This window comes from Aedes aegypti, chromosome 2 (assembly GCF_002204515.2).
Source record: "Aedes aegypti strain LVP_AGWG chromosome 2, AaegL5.0 Primary Assembly, whole genome shotgun sequence".
Lineage (NCBI taxonomy): Eukaryota > Metazoa > Arthropoda > Insecta > Diptera > Culicidae > Aedes > Aedes aegypti.
In genome coordinates, this window is record NC_035108.1 from 37102234 (window position 1) to 37127849 (window position 25616).

General features: G+C 35.0%; 1 protein-coding gene across 1 annotated transcript; it reads right to left on the reverse strand.

The window, feature by feature from the left end:
• Nucleotides 1-8335: 8335 nt before the first annotated feature.
• Nucleotides 8336-17237, reverse strand: LOC5574849 (clavesin-2). The gene is made up of 2 exons (XM_021840566.1): nucleotides 16360-17237; nucleotides 8336-8772 (listed from the first exon to the last, which is right to left on the reverse strand). Exons 1-2 carry the CDS (start codon nucleotides 17077-17079, stop codon nucleotides 8509-8511), a joined length of 984 nt encoding a protein of 327 aa, XP_021696258.1. The 5' UTR covers nucleotides 17080-17237; the 3' UTR covers nucleotides 8336-8508.
• Nucleotides 17238-25616: the final 8379 nt, after the last annotated feature.

The window sequence follows — 25616 nt, forward strand, 5'->3', positions numbered from 1 at the left end:
TCGCACTCGTTTATCGTGTAGAAGGTCTGAGGGTTTGTGCCTAAGGAAGTCAAGGAAACTCCCTTTTCAAAAAAAAAAACCTGGGCTGAGCGAACCTAGACACTTTCAGCATGACATTGCTTTGTAGCCGCAGACGTTACCACTAGGCTAAGGGAGGCCCCTGATCTGTTGGCCTGTTGGCACTTATTTTACCGCAACTGTACCCGTTCGGTGACTGTTGCAATTGGTTTCTAACGGTGGTTTGGCCTTCAAATGACGCGTTCTTGCTTAATCCTTGATGAGCATTAATTTGGTTGAATGTTAATTTGAAATTGTTAATCGACTGGTGTATGGTGGGTTGGTTAATGGCAGATTTTCATTGCCAATTCCATTGAGCCAAAAGACCAACATTTCTCTTTTTGTATCATATAAAATTATAAAAAGAAAGCCTTTTTTAGAAATCTGTATTAAAATTGTGTTATAATTTTCCAAAAATAATTGCAAAATATAGAGATATTATTTTTTAGGCGAAACCAACAATTTTAAATTTGTATGCTTGACGGTGATCTTGACGAAACAAATGATTTTTCAAAATATAAAAATCTTCAAGGTCACAGAATTTTGAGATATTCTTCTACTTGGAAATGATCTCCATTTACTCATGTAGAATCATATGCTCAAACTCCAAACTATTGGAATTCCTAAATTTGCTCACATTTAAGCCTAATTAAGAACCTAATAATCAATGCTTAGACTACTTTAAAAGCATAATTTCACAAAATATTGAAAAAAAAATTGTTTACTTGTAGACTCTGAGAGGCAACACCTCGTTTTACGAACTATACTCCCTCATTTTACAAACCAATTCAATATACGAACTCCCTATCTAGATCGTAAATTGAGGTTACAGTGTAATATCAATTTTGGGTTAAGGAAAAGGAATCACTATTTTTTATTTATTTTAAAATTTGAAACAGTCGACTTTCCATAACTCGATATTCAAAGAACCATCGACTTATAGAGTTATCGAGTTATAGAATATACCGAAAAAAAATCTAAAAATTGAAGGAACAAATTTCTGTCTTTCCAGTACAAATATAATCACCTATGTAGGAAAGCAATATTGTTTTGTTTATAGTATTTTACAAACTATGGTTTGTAAACTTTTTTCGATAGGCTCAAAAAATCACGTTATTTTTACTTATCATTTTTTTTTAATTATCTTGATTTCAACTTTAACTACAACTTGCATTTATTTACTAACCTACAAACAAGATTTAGTCCAAAGTTTTCCAGAATAAGGAAGATTTTAAAATAGATATCGAGTTATAGAAATATCCATCGAGTTATAGAGTATATCGAGTTGTAAAGAGTCGACTGTAATTTGATATTCAGCAGAAGGCTAAGCTCATCTCGAAACAATTCCACGTATAGTTTTGCCCATCTTGCAAATCTTGAGGTCAGTATCATAAAAGCATAACGCCAATGGTTTATTTCTCTTCATCGATTTGTATGACACTTAGCGCGAGAAATATTATGTTGTCAAATTAGGTACGATTTTGTATGACTGTTTCACTCCTGCCTTGTTGTTTTCATTTTTTTTTAAATAGTGAAAGATAAACAAGACTTTTACGCAGAGTGAGGCCGATGCGTATACATCCGAAAGTTCAGCTTACACAATTATTGTAAAATATCGTAACATATACAGAAAAAGTAAGAATTTTTTACAGAAAACATAAGATTTCAAAACAATTTCCATGATTTCTTTGATAGCCTGATAACAGTGCCTTCCATATGTATGAAGTCGTATGGGATAACATCGGATCGATTTACTATCATCGCCGCATTTATTCTTCATCCTATGACACCTTGTCGATCCAACGTAATCTTGCCCTGTTATTTGAAATCAGGCACTTCAAATCCCACATATGATGTTCGCAATGTGAAATATATGAGTAGATATGTGAATGTACAAAATTTGTATCATGTTGAGCTTTTAACCAACTATATAAGCCATTCACTGTTGACCACTGTGACCCCTCTCTAATGACTTCTGCGAATAAACTCATTAACAAGCCATATACTGCCTGTGTAACGCATGTGTCTCAATTTCTTTTTCTTCATCGATATAAAAGTACTGATTCAGCTATTATTATCAATTTCGTAGATATGGAAACCATGTAGACACCTAATGTAAAAAACGATTATAATTTGTGATCACTACAGAAAACATTGCGTTCTCCTTAACTTATGGTTTTGAACATGTTACCAGAAAGAAGAATTTAACGCGTTCGTATGAATACATTACTATTCTAAAGTGAAAAGCGAATTTTTTTATTATATGAAATGCGGCATACCACCATGAGCTGGGCATATTATGTGAGTGTACTTAGAAAATTATACTCAATATGCTTGGATCCATTCGTCTTAAAGATTTGTCAAATTGCTCTTCAACTTTTCAAATTGTTCAATTAGTGTTACTCTAATATCATTTTATAAACCAAAAAAGGCAAAAACACAAAAATAGACTTATTTAATTTTTTGCCAATGAAAGATTTTTTTAATATTGCACAATTTTTTTTTTTGTTTATTAAGCTAGCTTTAGTGAATTTCACCACACCGTGAGACAGACCTGTCAATTAAAAAGGCCTACATGGAGCCACAAATCAACCCAACTTTGATTTGTTTTGACGCAATTCGGCTCTTCTGTGGGATAACCGAAATTTGGATTGACTGACATATAGCTATCATTAGATACTTTTCATTTGACAAAAGCGAACAAAAAAAAAACAACTCAGTACAAAAAAAATCTACCCAGCGTTAGCTTTCGAAGTCTCCGTAGTGGGTTAAAACAACTTAAAGTTGGGTAAACTAGAAACAACCCAAATTTGGCTTATTTGCGAGAGTTGCGAGAGAGGCAAAACAACCCAACCATGGGTAAAAACTAAATGCAGTTTACCAAACTTGAGTTTGAAGAACTTATTTTTTGTGTCCGTGTATGTGACCAACAATATCAAGCGCGTGCTAGAATAAGGGCGTAAGACGCATGATCGATTTCTCTTCATCTATCCACTCTTCTGTCAATAAAGGTGACAAGATGCAGGTGTGTTGGCATTTTTTCACTCCAGACCACTTAACAGCGATGCAATCTTGCGTCCTGAAAAAATGCCGACAAACTTGAGTCTTGCCACCTTAATTCACAGAAAAGAGGATCGATGAAGAGAAATCGATCATGTGACTCACGCCCTTATTCTAGCACACGCTTGTTATATAAACTAAATCTAAACAGAAAATTGACAGATAGGGGTTTAATTATTTATGCCCTAAACATTGTATATGAAATTACGAGAAAATAACGACAAGAATAAATTCTGACTGTTAGAGGGTCCATGATTGATAGGAATACCCTACCAACGGAAGAGTAGAAAAAAAAATTTGCCTTGTTTGAAAAGTTGCAAGCACCTCTTAAGTTGTATGCCACACAATCGCATAGCTTCAGGCGCAATATAAACATCTTCGTCGATGTGCGGTGTAATGTAAGTAGGCTTATTCTTGGAAGGAAGACATTTTGACCTGCTGGATTTAAGGTGATTATAGAACGAATCCTCAGCTCAAATTTTTAAGAGCGAATACTAAACGGATTCAAATAATATTTTGTCAGTATACTGGCCCACATATCTAGTTCCTTAAAGTGGCCAAGGGATCTCGGGAATGTTCCTGTGATCGGAGATATTCTGATGGATCACTGGGTCAAGTCGGGTAAAAAAGGGCTATTTTTTGGGACACGCCAAGTTGTCTTTATTTATTTGCAATGGCAATCATTTTCATTTGCATAAATCATTAAGATCTGATATTGAACATTATAAATGAAGAGGTAAGCACCGTTTAGAATGTACTGGATGTGACCACTCGGGCTTAATTCTCTAAAGAATCGGCTATAGATTTGTTGGATACTTAACCATTTCAATTCTCTAACAATAGAGATTAAACATAATAATTTACTAAAATACGTTCCCATGGGCTTGACACATATGTTTAGTTACAAATTGGCCAGTTTGTCGTAAATTTGAGGCATCCTGGGGATCCAAAATTGTTATTTCAAGGGTCAAACAAATGCAGGACACAAGGTTATCCAATTCAATCGTTTCTCTACAGGTTTACGCTGATGCGTTTTTCTTAAAATTCCTTGATATAGTGGTCACATTATAGCCGATTCAGGAAATTATCAGTAACTTGAAATTTGCCTACCTCCAGGGGCACAGAAGTACAGCACCCTTTTCAGCCGACCTGACCCAGTAACCCACCTGAATAACTCCCGACACATGAACATTCCCGAAATCCTTTGGCCACTTTTAGAAACTAGATATGTGTGCCAGTATACTGACAAAAAATTATTTAAATCCGTTAAGTCCTCGCTGAGCGGTGAGAATTTTAGTAATTTTTCTTTCATTCAGGCCTATACTTCACTGCACTGTGACGTCACGCATCAATTTTGACAGGTACTGGTCCTGTTGTTTACAGTTTGGACTTAGTACTTTTTTCGAATCATTCTTAATTTCGTGAAAGTTTGCTGCGAGGAGAGGTCAAATCCACTGCAGATACCCACGGATCGTATTATTCTATCTTCCTACCGTAGAAAATCGTCACCATCAGCATGCTGGTGATAGAAATGCGAAGATGAAAAAATGATGGAAAAAACGACTAAGTCCGAAACGTAAACAACAGGACCAGCAGCTGTCAAATAAGTGAGGTTAGGCTCGTCATATGCAGCGCTCTATACGGGTTAAGCACAGACAAACAGACGTAACACTGACGAAATTTCAATCGACCACTCGTCTAACAATCATTTCAAATTCGCTATGTTACAAATCTCACAACCAGAGGTGCGCGCATCGTTTTTCTTCGCGTTTGACGTTTCACACTAGCGCCATCTGCCGGCCTTGTTGCACGAAACACCTTTTCGTGCAACATGCTCACCAGATGATGATGATGTAAACTGGGCGATGGATTTTGAAGAAATTTGTTCTAAGTGTTACGTCTGTTTGTCTGTGGCTTAAGTTTAGACCAAAAACACATGTTTAATCAATTTTTTAATGTTTTTCGTTGGTTTAAGTCTAAAAAACATTTTTTCATGTTTCTTTAGATTTTGTCACACCCCTTGGATTAAACTCAAAATTTGGGTATATTTTGTTTTCCGTGTCCCTTCCGAAATGTCAGTTAGGAACAACTTCTTCTTCTTCTTTCTGGCGTTACGTCCCCACTGGGACAGAGCCTGCTTCTCAGCTTAGTGTTCTTATGAGCACTTCCACAGTTATTAACTGAGAGCTTACTATGCCAATGACCATTTTTGCATGCGTATTTCGTGTGGCAGGTACGAAGATACTCTATGCCCTGGGAAGTCGAGAAAATTTCCAACCCGAAAAGATCCTCGACCGGTGGGATTCGAACCCACGACCCTCAGCTTGGTCTTGCTGAATAGCTGCGCGTTTACCGCTACGGCTATCTGGGCCCCCAGGCAGTTAGGAACAACCCCAGTGTTAAAACTAAAACCCCTGTGGTATTTTTGTCGACTAAGCGAACGTCAAACATGATCAAAAGTGTCAAGGTTCATTTATGAACAAAATTTTTAAATTAAAGTTTAAACATGATTTAGCCGTTATTTGAACGGGAAAAATTGCTAAAGTAGTTGCAGTAACATGCTCTTTTTTTTTAAATAATAAAAACAAGATTTCATTAAAAATTGTTGGACCCAATTGTATATATTTTTATTGATGACACTTTACACCATAGGGGTGCATTCGTGTCAACAGTAAAATCGTATTAGTTTTCACGATAAAATTACTATTCTTATGTATTTTGTCAAAATAATGAAGAGTAAAAAAATTAAAAATATGCGATACCTCCCTAACTCGATGATCCCGTCAATAACGAGTACACTGAAATGAATTTTATAGTAGAAACTACTGAATCCATGGTAAAATTAAGAACTGCACCAATGATTTTCAACCGACTACACTAATCTGTTAACTCTACCAGAACATAGTCAACATCACCACACAAGAAAATATTTTCGGTTTAATTAACCACAGTTGCAGCATTTATGACTAGAAACATTCTTGATTTGACAAGTTTGGCATTGTATTTTTGACCACTGTGGTGTAAGGTGAGTATCACGGATTGAAATACAATGCTATGTAGTCGAGACTACTATGGACATGGTCACTTTTACTGCACTGGTCAGTGATTTTTACCAGATTATAGTAAACTTAACAGATTTTGTAGTCGGTTGAAAATTATTGGTGCAGTTCTCAATTATACCATGGATTCAGTAGATTATACTACAAAATTTGTTTGCGTGTAAGAAAGAGTTGAATGTATATATATCTTTTTTTATTTTTTTTTTCTTCGAAAGTGATACTTTTCCCTTTACTCCTCTGAAACCACGGCAGACCATAACCATATTTTTTCTTATGATCGCTATACCATGGAAATTGTTAGAGAAAAAAAAAACAAATCAAACTTCATATTGAATTAGTTTATTAAGTAAAAAATAGCTCTCAACACAGCTGAAATATCTGAATAAAAGCTTATACGTTACGAAATTTAAAAAATATAATAAGATAAAAACTTACTCTATAATAATCAACAGCAAATTGCGTTATGAGTAAAAAGTTTTGGTAGAAGATGTACGCGAAAAATACTAGAAAGCTTTGCAATTCATGGAAGGTTCCAGATTAGACGCTGGCAACAATTTTCTAATGAAAGAGTTGTGAAACGTGAATTTCATAAATATTTATAAAGTTTCTGAATAGCAAGAAATTGAAATTGGAAATTGAATTGAAATAGACAATTCCCCAAAGAAGTTTACAATCGGAACCTTGGATGTTTTCTTGGAAAAATCTCCAGATAAATACGTGAAGTAATTCCTGGGAAAAAATACTGTTAGAATTATGGTAATCATGTCCGTGGATATTTTTTTTTTGAGAATATCAAAATAAATCAGAAAAGATTTATAGAAGAATAATTTTAGAATAAAAACAGAATCCCAGCACAACTCTTGAGTAATTGCTAACGAAATACCTGAAGAAAAGACAAGCGAAACTTCTGAAGTATTGATGTGTGCGTTTGAAACGCATATTTCAAATGCGGGAACACCAAACGTGGTAAGATTTTTAACAAGGAAGGCAAAGTCCAAGATTGGCTTTCTTTGCTAGATTGGCGGTGATATAAATCATGGATGCTAAGTATCCTTTGGTTACTTCGTGTTACCGCATTTGAAGCCCAATTAGACTGGATTTGCACTTCAAACGCAAACAGCAATAATATTCAAAAGATTTGTGAGAATATCTAGAGAATAGTATTAATGAACCCTGTAGAAGAATAAACGGAAAAGTTTAAAAAAAAATTTTTTTTTTTTTTTGTTTTTCTGTAAAGACAAGACTTCTACTGTTCCTAGAAATAATTTCTGACCACGCCCCCGCATCATATAAATAAAATAACGAAAAAAAGATAGTTTAAATTTAAGTTATCAAAGATACCAATTTTTTTCTTAGTGATTCGATTATCCGGAGGGTTTGATTATCCGGAGTGAAAAAAAATCAATACTCCGGATAATCGAGTCCGACCTGTATTACTTGTCTAACAATTTTTTATTTTAGGAACAATATGTTCAGGATGTTTCAAAGATTAATGTTAACCGATCGGTGACTTCATTGTAAGGTTTTATTATTAATTCACAGTTTTCGTATGATCCGTAATAGCCTGAAGACACTCACCCACCCATTCCAGCTTTATGACATTTTTGAATGAGCCTTTACTCTACGTGTCATTACACCAAAGTAATGAAATTCGAGAAACCTAATGGACAATTCAGCGTTATCGTAAACTCTGGAAGCTGGAATTCGAAGTTAGAGCATTCAGATTTAATTCTGGTTGGGTACAGTTTACTAAACAGATGATTCAATCCCAGCAAGACCTTTTACGAAATGAAAAATTGTAAAAATTCTATTATCTCCTGTTTCAAGACTGGCCGGACAATTTGACGAATTTGATAACTAACTAGAAATCATCGTATAATTCTAATAAATTTTCAAGCTTTTTAATGAGATACTTGTAAATGAAAATTGAATTTAATTCCAACTAACGATGAACATTAGAAGTGGTATGATCCAGATCAAAGCTGAACTCATTTAAAGTGAATGTAAGAACCTTCATTCTAAAATTTGAGCCACTAAGAAGACTATGATTAGGATAATTTGGAAGAAAACGGCTGAATCTGAAGCACAAGACACGGAAACGAGCGTCTGTAAGTAAGCAGTGAAGTTGTCAAATAAGAAGTGAAACAACCGTCAGCAACTTTGTGATAATATTGTTTCAAATACTTTATTTATGATTTACCCCTGTTGATTGATTGTATTTGTTCCATTTTATTGAACATTGCGGAAATAAAAATGCTGGTAAACTTCTTAAAACAGAACCAAATAACAACTACATGCAATGACAATTCAAGAATAGCACATAACACCCACGTCAATCCACATTCAGCTTCCTGAAACAACCCGCAATTCCTATGTCGATATCGCTGTTCGAATTTTGGTTCGATTGTCCCCAGAACGATTTGTAGAGCTCGATATCGATTTCCATATCATCCAGCGCAAGGATGCAATCACGCTTCTCCTCAAGCAACTTCTTCAGGTTTTTGGCCTTTTCGGTTGTGTCGTGCGGTCCACCGTACTGTTTTGGCCAAAGTGACTGATCGAAGTGCTTCTTCGATTCCAGCACTGTAGCGTGGCACTAGAAAGAAATTATAATATGTATGAATAAATTTGCAGTCTTTTGCTATAGAAAATCAGATGTCACGTTCCTAGATTGAATACAGGACCGGTGCTGAACGATCGATTTATAATACCTTATTTTTTATTTTGACGCTAAAATCAAAATCTGTGAATTCGGAACCACCTGGTGTAGTGAATATTCAGGGTTTTCAAACCCGAAACCCGACCCGAACCCGCCGGGTGAAAATTTAAAAATTTTAGGGTTCGGGTCGGGTTTGAAGGCTACAAAATTATCGGCTACGGGTCGGGTTCTGGCTTAAAAAAATTCGGGTTTAGTCGGGTTTGTGTCGGGTTTGGTGAGAATTGTGAACAGAGTGACAAACTAAAACCTTCCCTATGCATCAGAAACGATGAAATTATCATCTTTTAAAATTCGTGTTTTATTCGGGATTTCTTAGAAAACTTTTTCGGGTTTCGGGTCGGGTTCGGGTCGGGTTCGGGTTTGAAAAATGTGAAACCCGACCATCTCTAGTTAATATCCATAACTTGATTTTCTTTCACTGTTAAAGGATATGTCGTTTCAGATATATAGATTTATATTATGAAAATACGTGGTTGCAGTATAGTATGTGATACCGTCGTACATCCCGAGTAACAAACATGTTACAATTATGGCATATGAACTAATATATGGTTAGATCTGGTCATATAATAGTTAATCTGCCTCAATTATAGCATGTGTGCTGCTTGGAATTTGCCTTTACAGAGGGGTTGGAACAAATTGTTCAAAAACGATTCGTTCAAGTTAGTAAGTACCGTCGTTCAAGGTTATTTTAGGCCTAGAGAGTGACAATAGTCCAAAGAGTAATCTGATTATTCAAATATTTTGAATATTTATATGTAATTTTAATGAAGTATCGATTGCAACTATTAACACTACAGCGGTTTTTAAAATCGTGCTCTATGGATCACTTATGCTCCGTGGCACTTCTTAACTTGATCGTATGGACTGCCAGAACCAGCTACATTTTAACCTTGATTCCTAAATAGGGCAACCAGATTGTCCGACTTTTCCCCGAAAACCATTTCCCCGAATGCAATTTTCCTGAGTGACGGTTTCCCAAATGAACTACTTCCCCGAAAACTATTTTCCCGAATGTGCCATTTCCCCGAAAAATCGCAATGTACTTTACATACAGAAAACTATTCATGATTATGCTGCCATAAAGTGTTAAACGTGTTAACTGTTGTATGTTTAGATGAAAATTTGTTTAATTTGATTTAAAAGCCATGTGTAACATGTGTGCCACGCCTATTAAACTCAAAATAATATAGTCCACTATGAAAAAGAGAGCACATAATGAGCGGTATGTTTGGCATATAGATATTAGGGTAATGAACATTTGGTCGAAATGAAGTTTGGCCGAATTTTGCCTTCTAAGAATAATAGGCTATTCTTTTTAGTTCTACTGTTCCATTAATTATTGGCACTAAACTGACCAAAATTCAATTCTTTGTTTTCCCTTCTTTGACTATCGGCCGCTCTTTTAATCTTTTTTCGCATTATTTTGTAAAGATACATTATTCGACCAAACGGTTTTTATGCAATATGCCCTTTAGGTTAAACATATTTTTGTTTTAATAATATTTAGTGTGGCATAAAAGGTTATAAGGGTTATATAGGGTAGTGTTGTTACGTCATACTACGTAGATTGGATACTAGCTACATTCATGTTTTTTTGGTTGATAGTCTCATCAATAATGCTTTCAGGAACAAGGATTGGGAATTAATCGTGATCTAATCTGAAACAAGAATATCAAAACCATGAATATTGCTATTACAGGCCACGTCTATCTTTGCCGTAACTTGGGATAGGGGAAGGATATGTTAAGTTAGAACTTATTTAATGAAAAGCCACCGACTAAGCGACGCTCTCATACGTGATACGGAGTTGGAGACTGGGAAAGATATTAGGTCAGGACTCGCCTGAAAAACTGGCAATAGACCCGAAGCATCAGATCTATGAAAAAAAAATATAAATAAAGCTTTAACTACACTAAGCCAATCAAGTCTTACTCAGTTTCTACTAGTTTAACAGATATGTTTGTTTATGTTACAAACAGGGAGCACTCAAATTGCTTATAATTATTACTGAGATAGAAAGGAATTTACTTAGCTTAGCTTAGCTTAGTCAGTCTACATATATCAATGGTTGCTATTCCGTGATTGACCGAAGTCAGTGAAAATGCACAAAGAATCAACTAGAAGTTCAGCTGGGATTGGCCATAATCTTCTTCAGTGTGCATAATTCAGTGCCTCTATTTATACAAGGTCAATAACAGCGCCGGCCACGTCCTTGCAGTCAGGTGGGATTGAGGGAAGGAATGTTAGTGTGTAACCTTTGCTATTTGGAGACCGTGTTTGCCTCTGCATCTCCACAAAGGTTACTGGGAGGGATGTTTGTTAATGGGGAGGATCGTTGGGTCAAAGGATTCACTTTGATAAGCGATTAGATCATGATAAACAATGATTTGTGAGATATATACATGCTTATACGTAAATATAATTGTTCATATAATTTCTATGTAGAGGAAAATTATGCCGACACTTGAGGTGACGAACCATTCAAAGTTTGTTGAACAAATATCTAAATGTAACATTCCTACAGCTGTCAGGACGTAAGCATGTGTTATCTTACTAATTTGAAAAAAAAAACAAAAACTCGATTGGCTGGAACATCATAGAACACTCTTATTCTTATGCCGACACTTACAGTGGCGAACCATCCAAAGTTTGTTGAATAAAGTGAACCTTTCGCAAGTCTACACTTGTAGTGTCGAACCATTCAAAGTTTTTTTTAATTACAAAAATAAAGGAATATAAGGGGTGTTCTGAAAAAAAAAAATGTTAAACATAAATAAATCATGAATCAGAGTTTGTGTCGACACTCACAGTGACGAACCATCCATAGTTTGTTGAAACATCATATTTACATCCCACCATTGTAACGATTAAATGTGCAGTCATACATATTTTATAGATTAGAAATAGTAGCATGAAACGAGCTCACCAATTGATCCGTTATCCTTGACTGAGCAGCCACAATCCACTTTCAGCTTCACTCGTTTGCTCGGCTAGCACTCAGAAAAAAAAAATAGGCGCGCGACCCGAAAAAAAAACACGGACGACAGCTCGGGCTTTCTTGACGCACTGCCCAGGAGCAAGCGTCAAGGTCGTCGAAAGATCAAAAAGAACGAACCGATCGCAGCACTTTTTAACTTACTCCAACCGAACTCCCCGATCACGCCACTTTTTCACTTACGAGATCGACGCGCGACATGTTTGATCCTGCCCTCGTCGCTCGCTCCGGCAAAAGCAAGCGTCAAGGTCGAAAGATCAAACAGAACTCTACTGAGATAGAAAGGAATTTACTTATTTAAAAAGTGACTGGAAAGACAGTAAGTAAAAGGGTCACTCAAATAAAGATTTTCTATCTATCAATCTATCTAACTTATTTAAAAAATGTCTTTACTTTAAGCTAAATGAAGCTTTAAAAATGTTGGATCAAATAATTATAATCTGTGTCAATCTCTTTAAAAATGAAACTTAAAGAAACAGCATTTAATTACAACAAGAAAAATGATATACAAGCTCTATTAATTTTTATTGATTTATCTATTTATGAAGGACAGCCTTCTATTGAAAGAAGGTAACATTTCTGCTGATATCGTTAGTAGCTGCAAACAAAATATATTAATGCAACAATACTTCAAAGAATTGTCTACGATAATAAGAAGACCAGACTAACTTTAAAACTGTCAACTATTTTTATGCCAGTGATAGTTAGACCAGTAAAATGAGGAAGAACAGCCTATGTTTAAAGAAGGGATGTTTGTGAAAAAGAAAACTATCAAATTTTACGATATTAGTTATTATAAAATACTAAAACTTCTACTAATGATTTATGAAACACAAACTACCAACGTGGTCAAATAATAACCTCGACACAATTTCCCAATCTTACAATGCCGCAGTCTCTTAGATGCTTCCTAAACAAACTAATTTTGAATCCGACCACTCAAACTCTATTTCATAATTCTGCCATTGTCCGTTTAGCCAGATTTCATTTAGATGAATTATGTCTCACTTCTTGAATATTCTTTCAAAACTAACCCTCTACAATTTCTGCATTTTATGACGATTTTTAAATTTCAAACCTATTTTTAACATAACTTCCAAAGCAGACCAGTCAATAAAAACTGTCACCAATTTTTATCCAACCGTAATATCTCGGCTGTCGTTTTTCGACTCTAATCATTCATAAGAGACACGTTCATTTGAAGCGATAATCAATATTGAAATTAAGCATATTATATCGATAATTAAACGAAATATGGAATATGTCTATGAAAAAACCTTTCGGGGAAACAGCACATTCGGGGAAACAGTTCATTCGGGGGAATAGTTTTCAGGAAAAAGTCCTTCGGGAATATTTCATTCGGGATAATTATAGGGAAAATAAATTATTTATTTCACATTTAGAATAAATTCGGACAATGGAATGGACTGGGGGTAGTTTGCCAAGACGTGCAACCCTCGATTTGGACGAAGGATATGTTTTAGAATGCTTATTTTCGATTATAGAAAATGTATACAAATGATTTTCTTTATACATTTTTATGTATTACTCTCAAAAAAAAATCGTTATACACATGCGGTACCTTACAAAAAATGCACAATTACCAACAAAATATTAGTAGTTCATTGAAATATGGCATATTCATGTGAAAACAAACGCTCGAAACACAATACGTTTTGTTCAATTTTGGACAGCTTCGCACCCCCAACTGTGATAGAAATTAATGACTTTACTGTTATCAAATTTGTAAAACTGCTTTTCGATAAGAGATTTGAGACCGAATTCATATTCTACTATAGCTAGACTACCAAGAGTGAGTGATGTACTCATTGTAACTTCATCAAATAGTGATCGTAGAACAGATGGTTTGTAAGCGTTTCACAAATGCTAAAATCTCATCAATTTATCATATTTGAATAGAAAGACTCAAATGCTCTCAATTCGAACGAAAACAGTTCGCACATAAAGTACCATATAAATACTCTTTACTTTTGTATTCGTTTTACTTAACTGATAATTAGAATTATTTAGTTTATTATGTTGCGGGTCTCGTACTATCAAAGTTACCCACATTAAGGTACAGTGGGGGAAGTGTATCAGTGGGGTAAGTGGATCATTCGTCAATATTAAGCATAAATACTTGAATATGTTGACTATTTTCGCACCATTGCTTCGTTTTAGGTTATTTTCTTACGTCCACACTGATACTATTGCAAAACTGGTACTACACATACACTAACACAAGTAAACTTGTTAGGTGTAGAAATTAAATAATTTCAAAATTGTTTTCCATCAATCAAAAATCCATTGTATCTCTGTCTCAAATCGAATTCTATTAGTTTTTTCGACCCATGGTGAGCATTTCAGTTCTAATTGAATGTGTCACAATGAAAAATATGTGATTTTTATAAATAAATACAGATATATTGTACATGGTACACTTACCCCTACTTGTTAATGGGGTGGGGTAAGTGGATCAAGTGTTATTATCATTTATTGGCAGATTGCTTACGAGAATTTTAATAAGTTTTAATATTCGCAAATGTTGTTTTCCTTTATTTTTTTCATTCCCAGCTTAAATTTGTCAAATTTACCATAGAGAATTTAAATTAAACCACCTAAAAGTTTTTTTTAACCCTTCTAGTATAAAAAAAATATAAAATAATAATAATTTCAAAACTCACACGAAACTTTTCGTGGTTTATCTAAGCTGAGTTGCAGAAGAGCAAAATATACTAATTCTCCAATTGAAAGCATATTATCGTACCTTATTTGACCATATAAATTATTCTAGACAGATGATACAAACATATTCATAAATAGAATAAAAAGATTTCAGTTTGTTATTCAAAAATAAATGTAACTAATATTTTCAAACTACGAGTGTTTTTCGAAAACATCGTTTGAAATAATCCTACAATACTTCAGTATAAATAATGTGTATAAATGGATGAATTTTCTCCAAATTATTCTTGTTACAATGTTTTTTTGTTGTGCGAATTAGTGTCAATAATGTATACATATTTTTGAATATATTTTGATTAAATAAAGATATTTTTTAATTTTAAAGTTTCGAAATGTACCATTACTAGCACCAATAATAAGAACGAGAGTAATATTATCCTTCTTCTTCTTTCTGGCATTACATCCCAACTGGGACAAAGCCTGCTTCTCAGATTAGTGTTCTTAAGAGCACTTCCACAGTTATTAATTGAGAGCTTTCTTTGCCGATTGACCATTTTTGCATGTGTATATCGTGTGGCAGGTACGAAGATACTCTATGCCCTGGGAATCCAGAAAATTTCCTTTACGAAAAGATCCTCGACCAGCGGGATTCGAACCCACGACCCTCAGCATGGTCATGCTGAATAGCTGCGCGTTTACCGCTACGGCTATCTGGGCCCCCATATTATCCTTACTTTACATAATTACATCACATTTGTTTTGAGAACCGATTTTTTTTTCTATTGGTGATCCACTTTCCCCACCATGGTAGGGCAAGTGGATCATTTGGCACAAATTTATAAGTCCCTCATACTCAATACATAACAATCAGAAAAATCGAAAAAATCGATGATTTGAAGTATATTAGTCCCTCATTAGCTATGCACAGAAAAAAGTTTGAATAACATCATTCACTTTAGCTGTACATAACAATGAAGTTGACTATTGATTTTTCTGTATCCACTTACCCCACGGTACCTTATCAAAAATACGATTTATGGTACTTAAAAACAAATAATAATAATTTTCTTCTTTCTTTAACACAACAGAGTTTTAATTTGTGGTTTGTTGAACGAATTTAAAAAGGTAGAAAGGTAATTTTCGAACTTTTTTTCTGAAACGTGTAAATTTGTATGGAGATTGTATTATGTTAAATAAATAAACTCTGTTACAGATAAGCTTGTTGGAATAAAATGTTGAATTTTTATAACTTTTTCTAATGTCTTAAAATCAAATGAAGGGTGTTATTATATTCGTCAGATTTGTTATTTTTTTTAATATTTTTAAGCTTAAACGCATTTTAGCAGTTCAATGATCCCCAGACAGCAAATATCGCCTTTGACTAAACATATTCAGCGATATGACGAAACCGAGGCAACAAAAGTATCCTTTTAAATGCTTATTAAATATTATCTAGAAAGGAAATCAATAATACTAATCCTTATACACTTCGAAAGTATTGAAAATATTTAAAAATTTTAAATTTACAAAATGTGGAAAATATGCTATTCCTAATATTTTTCTGGAAGCAATAAAGTAAAGTATAAAGTAAAGTGAATGTAGCTTTGATTATTCCATTACATTAGAAAAGGAGAACATTTTCAGCCGAAAGGAGGACGGAGGACATATGATCAAAAAGGAGGACAAAGGATACCATTTGGTAAGCCTACTGTAAAGGTTCGATGATTTTATTGGAGCCCTTGTCCACAGTTCTGTAGCAGCAGCACTCCACCACAACTTACCACAATGCGCTCACGAAACTTGGCACTGCCAAACGACAGCAGCAGATTTGCAATAGTAACAGCAAACTTTGGCAACTTCGCTCCCTGAATTTCCCGTATCCGGATTGGCATGGTCTTGTTCACGGCATCCATCAGCAGTTTCAAATCGCCAATGCCCCACATCCCATAATGCTTCATCACACTCTCGGTATAATCCACCCAAACCCTAAACCCACCGATCTGCAGCTCTTCGTCATCCAGCATCAGCTCAATAAACATCATTGTGTACCGGAACATTTCCATCGGTGTCAACCTTTCGACGTCGAACAGTCCGTAGCGAATAAAAACGACTTTTCGACCTGCATCATCTTGTCCCAGAACCGTAAATACTTCATCTCTCAGTGGTATCCGCATTGGAGCATCACGTGGGTCCAGCTTCTGGAACCATTCGGGAAATGTCTGCCGCATTGCCATGTATCGTTCCAGAGCTTCCTGAGCCTGCGGCACCGAAAATTTCCTGAATCGCAAAAACCTCAACAAAAAGGGAGCGTCCGTTCGGCACTTCCTAATGTACGGATGTTTGGCGATCCATTCCCTCATCTGAGTCAACGATTGTTCACGAATATCATCATCCTCCCGTAGTTCCTCGAGGGCCAATTTGCGAAACTTGTCCGAGAGCTTGAACTGGTACGGCTCATAGCTAGGTGGACTTTTTTCAACGTTGAACACCGACGATGTCATTTCAATCCGTTCCGTTCGGCCTTTCGACTGGTACTGGAGAGCTATCTTTACTTATTTTAATAATTACTGCAATTACTGGACGATAGGTACTGGTTTTCCAACCAGGCTCGACGAAATGTGTTGCATTGAGCTATGAGTGAATCCGTGAGCAACCAGTAGTGGCATCGACGCACTTTGGTTCCCACAATTGCAACTTGGAGCATTGAAATTGAGGGAAATTTGCGTATCGTTTGACACGGGCTCAACCCATTTAGATGGAGTGTTTGGTTACGATTGTGATCGTTTACCGTAAGGTGTCCTAATTCCAAACACCATTTTGACAATACTTAATTCAGTTCATGCAATTTAGTTTGGATGGTGGAAACAAAATTGAACGGTGATTGAAACTAGAACACATCACGGTATGTGAACATCGTTCTAGTCATCACTCATCACTGAACAACCCTAACGGGTTGGTCGATGCTTGATCATGTTGAAATCGGAGATGACTCATAAATATTTACAATAAGATTACTATTAAAAAATAGAACCTCAAGTAGCCTTTTACATAAAATGTTTATATAATGGAATGAGTTACCAATACATTTATGATGTGTTTAACAAGTTGTGCCTATAGATTTAAAAAAAAGAGCTTCGAAGAACAGCTGTTTTTTTGAGATTGACCTGTGGACTACATATTTCATTGATTTAGAAACCTTATACAAATTCTACTTGAAGCATTGGCGTAGCTAGGATTTTTTTTCTGGACGGAACCTAGGGGAGGGGGGCTAGTAAATTATTGTTTTACAGATAATAATCCCGATTTTTAGAAAATTCGTAGTTTGCATAGATTTATAATAATCCTGATTTTGTTTCATATCGCTGCACATCCACCTCTAGTTTCTGTTATCTAATATTCATATTCCCTCTCCGTTTTCAACATGATCGATACTCCATAGAGGTTGTTCAATGATGATTGATAATCAAAACGATATTCACATATCGTGATGTGTTCTAATTCCAGTACTTTAACCTGGAAGTCATATCAGTCTCTCTATGAACTTTCAATACCGAGAGCAATTGCAAACTATTTAAAGAGTATCTTTACTGATCAAAAGTGCCAGAATAAGGTGATTCGTTATGAACCTTTGAATGAGTCAAACTTCAAACTTTTAAAGGAATTCTTCTACTTCTTCTTCTTGGCATTAACGTCCTCACTGGGACAGAGCCTGCTGCTCAGCTTAGTGTTCAATGAACACTTCCACAGTTATTAACTGAGAACTTTCTTTGCCTAAGTCGCCATTTTCGCATTCGTATATCGTGTGGCAGGTACGATGATACTCTATGCCCAGGGAAGTCAAGGAAATTTCCATTACGGATAGATGCTGTACCGACCGAGCATCGAATCCAGACACCTTCATAATGACTACTTTGTAGCGGCGGACTCTAACCACTAGGCTAAGGAAACCCTCGAGCCAGCTGCATTATCAATAAATTACATATACAAAATGTAATAAGTTCCTAATCATTATTTCACTATTTGTGCATAAATCATACGCGTCAATCATTCGGCTTGCTTCCACCTTCACGATGCACTTCATGTAATAAATTACACACAGAGTAGACTGCAACCGCAGCAATGCGATTTAAAAGTAAAAGCGAAAACATCAGCACGAGGTTACAACTGCACTGGAGCCGGTTCTTAGCTTACCCACATTCAGTACCTACAAACAAGCAACATGATAACGGAACGCTCACACTGTGAATCGTAAGTCTGTTGTTGTTACCGTGATCCGAGGTAGCGTTGATTTGTTTTTTTTTTTGGTCCCTAAATTTCATTTAAAAATGTTGCATGTTTTCTATTAAAAGAGTACTGTTATAGTAAAAATATAACCACTACTTGTGACTATTTACAGTATTTTGTTTTCTGAAAGAATGGTTTATGAAAATGTTTTAAGGCTAAGTAGCCTGTGATTCATTTTGGAAACAACGATGACTTTTTAGCTTGCAATTTCAAAGTGATAAAACCCAGTCTTGATACCGTTTTGTCTCAAATTCCGAACAGACTCAAATTCCGAACACTCGGTTTTTGTATGGCGATTTGGTTGAAATGTTTCGCTGAAATATGTCACCAAATAACAAGGAAATGGTAGTCAATTGCAATTCAATTTCAACGTTTCCAATATAATTTTTTACCGCGTGAGTAGTGATGACTCTCAAGTTTGAGACCAGTAGAACAAGCTCAGATAAATTAATTTGTGAAATTATTCATTTGATTCCGATTTATTCGTGCTGTTCGGAATTTGAATCAAGGTGTTCGGAATATGAGACAGAATAAACACAGTGTTCGGCATTTGAATCAAAATGTTGTTCCATACTTTTACGTAAAAACAATACCAAAACTAATTAAATCAACATTATTATTGATACAACCAACAGCTAACAGTTAAACTTTGCGAAGAAATTAAAATTTAAGCAAGTATCAGCCAATTTTTGCCAATCAGATGCATTTGAAGTCACTGTTGGCCTTAAGTGTTCGGAATATGAGTCCAAACGGTAGTTTAAATTGACTTGAAAAAGTATTACTGTCCGCGCTGTATGCTGATAATTTTTCAGCTGTGTCAGTGCACAACCAACTAATTTTCTTTGATTCGAAATCGTGCGATAAATTAGCAACAATCATCAACTACGCGTACAAAATTCAATGATGGTCTACTTCGCCTTAAGCAATCTTTTTTTCTTTAGCTCGGTTGGAATAACATTGATGATCCATGTAAACTTTCTTGACAGAAAGCTGAAATATCAGTAAAATATAAATCGTTACAGTGAGTAATTCTCGCTGAGACCAGACCATAATCTTTTGACAGCAACTTGGTCTTTCAAAATATTCAAATTAAAGCTCATTCGAAAGCTCCTGTGAAGAAATTGCTTTCGGATGGTCAAACCAATGTACCCGTAGGTAGTTATGATTAAAACCGTTTCTAAGGATTCCTTCATTTTTAACAATTTTTTGCTCACCTCAACTACCATAACTCAGAAATTTCTTAGACATCTCCTTCACAATAATATATTTTTGTAAAGAAATTACAGATTGCATTTGAAGGCCATCATAGATTTTATAGGGAAACCTGAAGTTTCATGGGATTTGCAACCACAAGAAAATATATTTTTTATAAATCAATCATAAGACCTTTGAATAATGGCAATGCGTTAAACAAAAGTTCTCAATCCAAGTTTAACGGCCTTAAACGTACATTCGCCCATGTCATATGATAAAACAGAGTACTGAAGAGTTAAACACATTTAAGAATAAATGGCTCATTTTGGAAACCTTCATATAACTGTGATAAGCTGCTCTGTTTTGCTCAAAATCTATAAGAAAGTTTTGATATTAGCTGTATCTCACAAAAGGAACAAACTTCTTTCTGAAAAAAAAATTATAAATAGACCTCTGTATATTTTTTTTTATTATACCTCGACAAAAAAATGGTACAATAAATTCCTAAGAGGCAATTGCTTCCTAAGCCATGTTCTCAAAAACACGTTCTTTAAGACATCTTCCATCCTCTGATACCAAACAAACTGTGGGCTTCGTGGCCGTGCGGTCAGTGTTGTTAAGCATTTAGCCGCATCGTGTCAAGGAGTGTGGGTTCAATTCCCGCTTCAGTACAGTTCTGACTTTTAGAGAACAAACTTGATGGGTTTGTTTGGTTTCAAACATTATTAGCTAGAGATTCTTACGATTTAGTAATCAGAAAGCTAAATTGAATATTCGATTAATTTGAAAAGGTGGACATTTTCGGATGTCAAGAAAAGGATGATCAAAAAGCAGACCATGTCCTCCCAAAGATACTATCTAAGTTTAGTTTCGGTTGATGGGGGGCCGGATTAGATCTCTTGAAGTGGGCCCAAAAACGCCAAGTATAGTAAAGTTTAGTTTTGGGAAAATAAAATCTTTGAAAACTACAGCAAATTGTAATAGATATTACTCGTATTTGACAACACACATCACACAGAATATTGCGTAAATAAATCATCTGCATCAAATACTTGAATAGAGTTATGTAAAAGATTATGAATTTAGAATGAATCTTTCTCAATCTTGTTTTAGAGGAAAAAATGCACCAGTTGGCATTATAACTAGATTATTCATTGAGATTTTAAATAACAATAAACAAGCTAATATTCTTTTTTTAGATATAAGGAACAATTTAAATTCCGCTTCCATACAAATATTGTAAAAAAAAACCTTCACAATATTGGACTGCCTGTAATACTGCATAATTTCCTGTGCAATTTGTTATCAGAAAAACACATAAGCTTAACCCTCGGTCAACTGACAAGTTCCAGAAATAGCTACAAGGGCCTACCCCATGGCTCATGTCTAAGTCATTTGCTTTTTTAATTTTTATTATAAAAATATTGACAATTATTTGAAAGAAAAATGCACGCTTAGACAACTTGCAATGACTTGACTTGGGTCGTAATTATGATAAATCTAAGCTTTCAGTAAAAATCGCAATGTGTGAGCAGAACCATAAAAATATCATTACAAAATTATAAAAACCTGGCCCACAATTGGAAAAAAGTATAATGGAATATGGAAACATTGAATTTCCGTTAAAATGATGACGTGCCAAAATCGGAACCCATTTTTAATTCCTAAATCACCATTAGGATGTTCTTAAATCATTGTTATGCAACCAAATGATGACCAGACTTCGAAACAGTACAAATATTAATTTTTTTTTTGTTTCATTTAACTTTTAAGATTCCGCAATCGCAATCATCGAAACTGCAAAGGCAGTTTTTCTGCTAAAAACTAAAATTTCTTTACTGAAAATATGTTCACTGTGTTTCGGTTGGAAAATAGAACACAGACGACATATTTTCATTTAAACTTTGTAAATTTTTAACGAAAAAAACTGCTTTCGAAAATTCTAAAATTGATTATGAATAACGCCCCCTTTGAACAACCCTTCAATGGGAATTTGCATAATAATATGGATGTTATGTTGAATTCAAAGGGAAATGATATCAAAATAGTATAGAACAATGGAGATCACCATGCGGTTGATGATATGAGGCCCTCATGATCCATAACTGTGAACCTTAATTTCGAACAATACACAAATAAGCTTCTGACCACTTTAATTTGAAATGTGTTTTACTGTGTTTTCGAAGTTGAGCTTGTATAGTATAAAGCAATCATGCTATATCAACGGTAATTCGCCAGGTCTCGCTATGATACCCCAAGAGCCCGATATTAATCTTCAGGAGGTCATTAATAATCCACAGGGACTAGGAAACTAAATTAGTTAGCTAGGAATCGACAGGATCTTACTTTAAGCTCTCGGGATCTTGTTTAGAATTCACATATGATTTGACGTCTGTCCAAACGCTCGCTAAAAATTTTGAGGGCATTCTACGATTCCACTGCAGTATTGCTAAAAATTCTCAAGTCCCCAATGGAAATTCTTCAAAGTCTATTAGGAACTTCCAGACTACCGCTAGTAATCTTTAAATTCCTCAGGAAACCTGTTCAGAATCTTCAAGATTTTACCAAAAATACTCAAAACACCACTAGAAATCGCGCAGCATTCACAAAAAAAAACTGACTAAACATTCTAAGGGACCCGCAAAAAACATTTCTTTGAGAATACCCAGATTTCGTTCCGTATCCTCAAGAAGAGCGAAACCCGAATTATGGTTTCCTAAGGTATAACTTTTTTGTTTCTACATGGAAAGGCTTCCGATTTATTGCAGTCTCTCCCACATTTATTGGAGTATGTTCAAATTCATCAACTATAGCGCAATTCATTATCGAAAATAAGAATGGAACCCCTGTTCGAGCTGACGCTTATTTTTTTCTAGTAGCTACTGGAGAACAAACCACTAATCCAACAGACACTCTCAATCGCACGCTTTGATGATCCTATTGAGAAACAATGTAGTTGCTGTATGATTCTTCACAAGCAACTACATCCATGCAATAACAAGAACAGTGAACTTAACTTTTATGTTGCTTTTGAGTAGAAGCTTGTGGTTTGTTCAAACGAGTTGCTCCAAATTTAAAGAAAAATGGTTTTTATTGATCATATCAACTACCGGCAGACTCATGTGGGCTGTGTGGGCTCATGTGGGCTGGAGTGTGAATGCCTTAGAAAAGATTTTTAAACTCTAGTAAACGGCTTTATAAAGCGTAGCAAACATAGAAACATCTTGAATTCAATAATCACGCACGGTAGCCCTAGCTTTTGGTGCGATTAGGGGGAATATCGACGAAGGTGGAGCTGTGACATGCAGTAGGCGTGAAGATAACTTGCTTTTCAAATGACTAAAACAAAAGTCACAATAAAATTAACAGAAATTTACTAATGTTCATGGTATTCAAAAATGTTGCCAAAAATGGAGCATGCCAAAAACGAAATCCCACTGTACAATAATCTATTGTCATAATATCACTTTTGGAAATCATATCCATTTTTCCAATCCTCGGAGGAACTCTTGATCGGACCCCCCGACCTTCAGCTATTTTGAAGGAAAAAATAATAAAACGATACCAAATATACTTATTTTTAATTTTAAAAACTTCATATCAATTTTTTGCTTTATGAGTATTTTCTTATTTAAAAATTTTCATTCCTCTCTGAGGTACCGTTTTGATTCATATTACGGACACTTAAGGCCTCCTTGAAGTGTGAACCACCTAAAAGCATATGAATTAAATCAATGTTTACGATTCCTCAGCGTTATCATGCTAACAGGACACTTACCTTTCGAATGGTAGGTGAAGATTTGAATTCCACAACTTCAATAAATTCAAATAAATAGAAATGTGTGCTCTCTTCATGATTCCTATTCCGGACACCACCTCACTTTTGCTTCTTATTCCGGACGCTTTGATTCAAATTCCGGACAGCTCGTGAAAAGCAAAGTTGGAAAAGTTAAATCGTTAAACAAACACTACCAGCCATTAGAAAAACGTAAACACTAGTTGAGAATTGTAAATTTTCATGGATTGCTATGCAAAAATCATGTTAAAACGAGTCTTTAAAATGGGATCTTTTGAAGGGCAAATTTTGAAACATTTCAAGTGAAACCTTTCCCATACAAAGTTGAGTGTCCGGAATTTGAAGCTGTCCGGAATTTGAATCAGAACGGTATATTGAGCAAATCCAGAGAAATTGCGTTTTTAAGGGGTCGTCCATAAATGACGTAGCATTTTAGGGGGGAGGGAGTTCTTCACGAATTTGTGACGATGTGTGACGAGGGGGAGGGAGGCGTCCCAACTAGTGGACGTAGCATTTTGAATCTTGTCGGTAAAAATAGTAGCGCTGAAAAAAATAATTGACAAACAGTTTTTTATCACTTCTTTTTATTCTTCACGGGTTTTAATATGATGTTCCAGCTTCAAAAATATCATACACTAAGATTACAATTTTTTTTGTGAATTTTTAAATTTCCCTAATGTGAAAACAAATGTGAATATGATATGATACTCGTGTCTAAATTTATCAATTAATGAACACACAATTTGAAGTCAACTATAAAACAATGCTTTATCGACATGAAACACATTGCTTTTCATTTTGTTATCAAGACATAGCATGAACCGTTTTAGTGTAATATTTATTTTCTGTTGGAGGTTTAGTTCTTCAAAAGAATAAAATATGCTTATTTAGGCGAATATTAATATCATCACAGTAAAACAAGATATGTATTCAGTGAATAATGTGTTCAACGTCGTAGAAGATTTCCACCCAAGCAACTCATCGATTTGTGTTGATATATCATCGTTCATGGTGGAATAGCTTGGAGAATAATGAGGACATCAAATTCGAGTGTTTGTTTATTGCACAATCAATTATCTGAACCACTCAATTCTCACATTATTTCTACCTTTTTAGCTGTAAACTTGTTTCATGTTTTAATGCTATCAACAGCAAAAGTACTACAAATTAAATTTAACCTTTATGAAACTGGAAAGTAAAATTATGTTACTTAAACAAGAAATAATTCTGTTTAAAACTGTTTTCCAAATGAATTTTGACTGGGAAGTGTCAGGTGTAGTGGTTAGAACTCATTCCTCTAACGCCGAGAACCTGGGATCAAAGCCCATTCCCGAGATAGTCACTCATGACGAAAAGGTTATCTTAAATATCGTAATGAAGGTAGAAAAAAAATGCTTTAGAGCAGCTCAGTATATCAAACTATTGTTCGTCTGATTTTCGTTTTAGCCACATTTTTGAGGAAAACAATTAAACAAATTATTGGGGGGGGGGGGGGGGTGCTTGATATGCTACGTATTTTCCAAGGGGGGTATCAACATTTGTGATGAAATGCTACGAGGGGGAGGGGGATGTAAAAAATCAGTGAAAAAATGCTACGTCATTTATGGACGGCCCCTAAGTTATAAAATCATGATTCAGAAGTAAACATACAAGAGACATTAGAATGAATAGTTCACAAAACAGTATTGTCGGTTTTTTTACATTTTTTTATTATATTTTCAATTCATTCATTGTATACAATAGATCTACTCTAACCAATCAAGA

Bases quoted from the DNA above. Each gene is read 5' to 3' on its own strand.
- LOC5574849 (XM_021840566.1), bottom strand. From the start codon at position 17,079: ATGACATCGTCGGTGTTCAACGTTGAAAAAAGTCCACCTAGCTATGAG. The intron at 8,773-16,359 runs GTAAGTTGTGGT...ATTTCTTTCTAG, and splicing joins AGTTTCGTGAGCGCATTGTG to TGCCACGCTACAGTGCTGGA.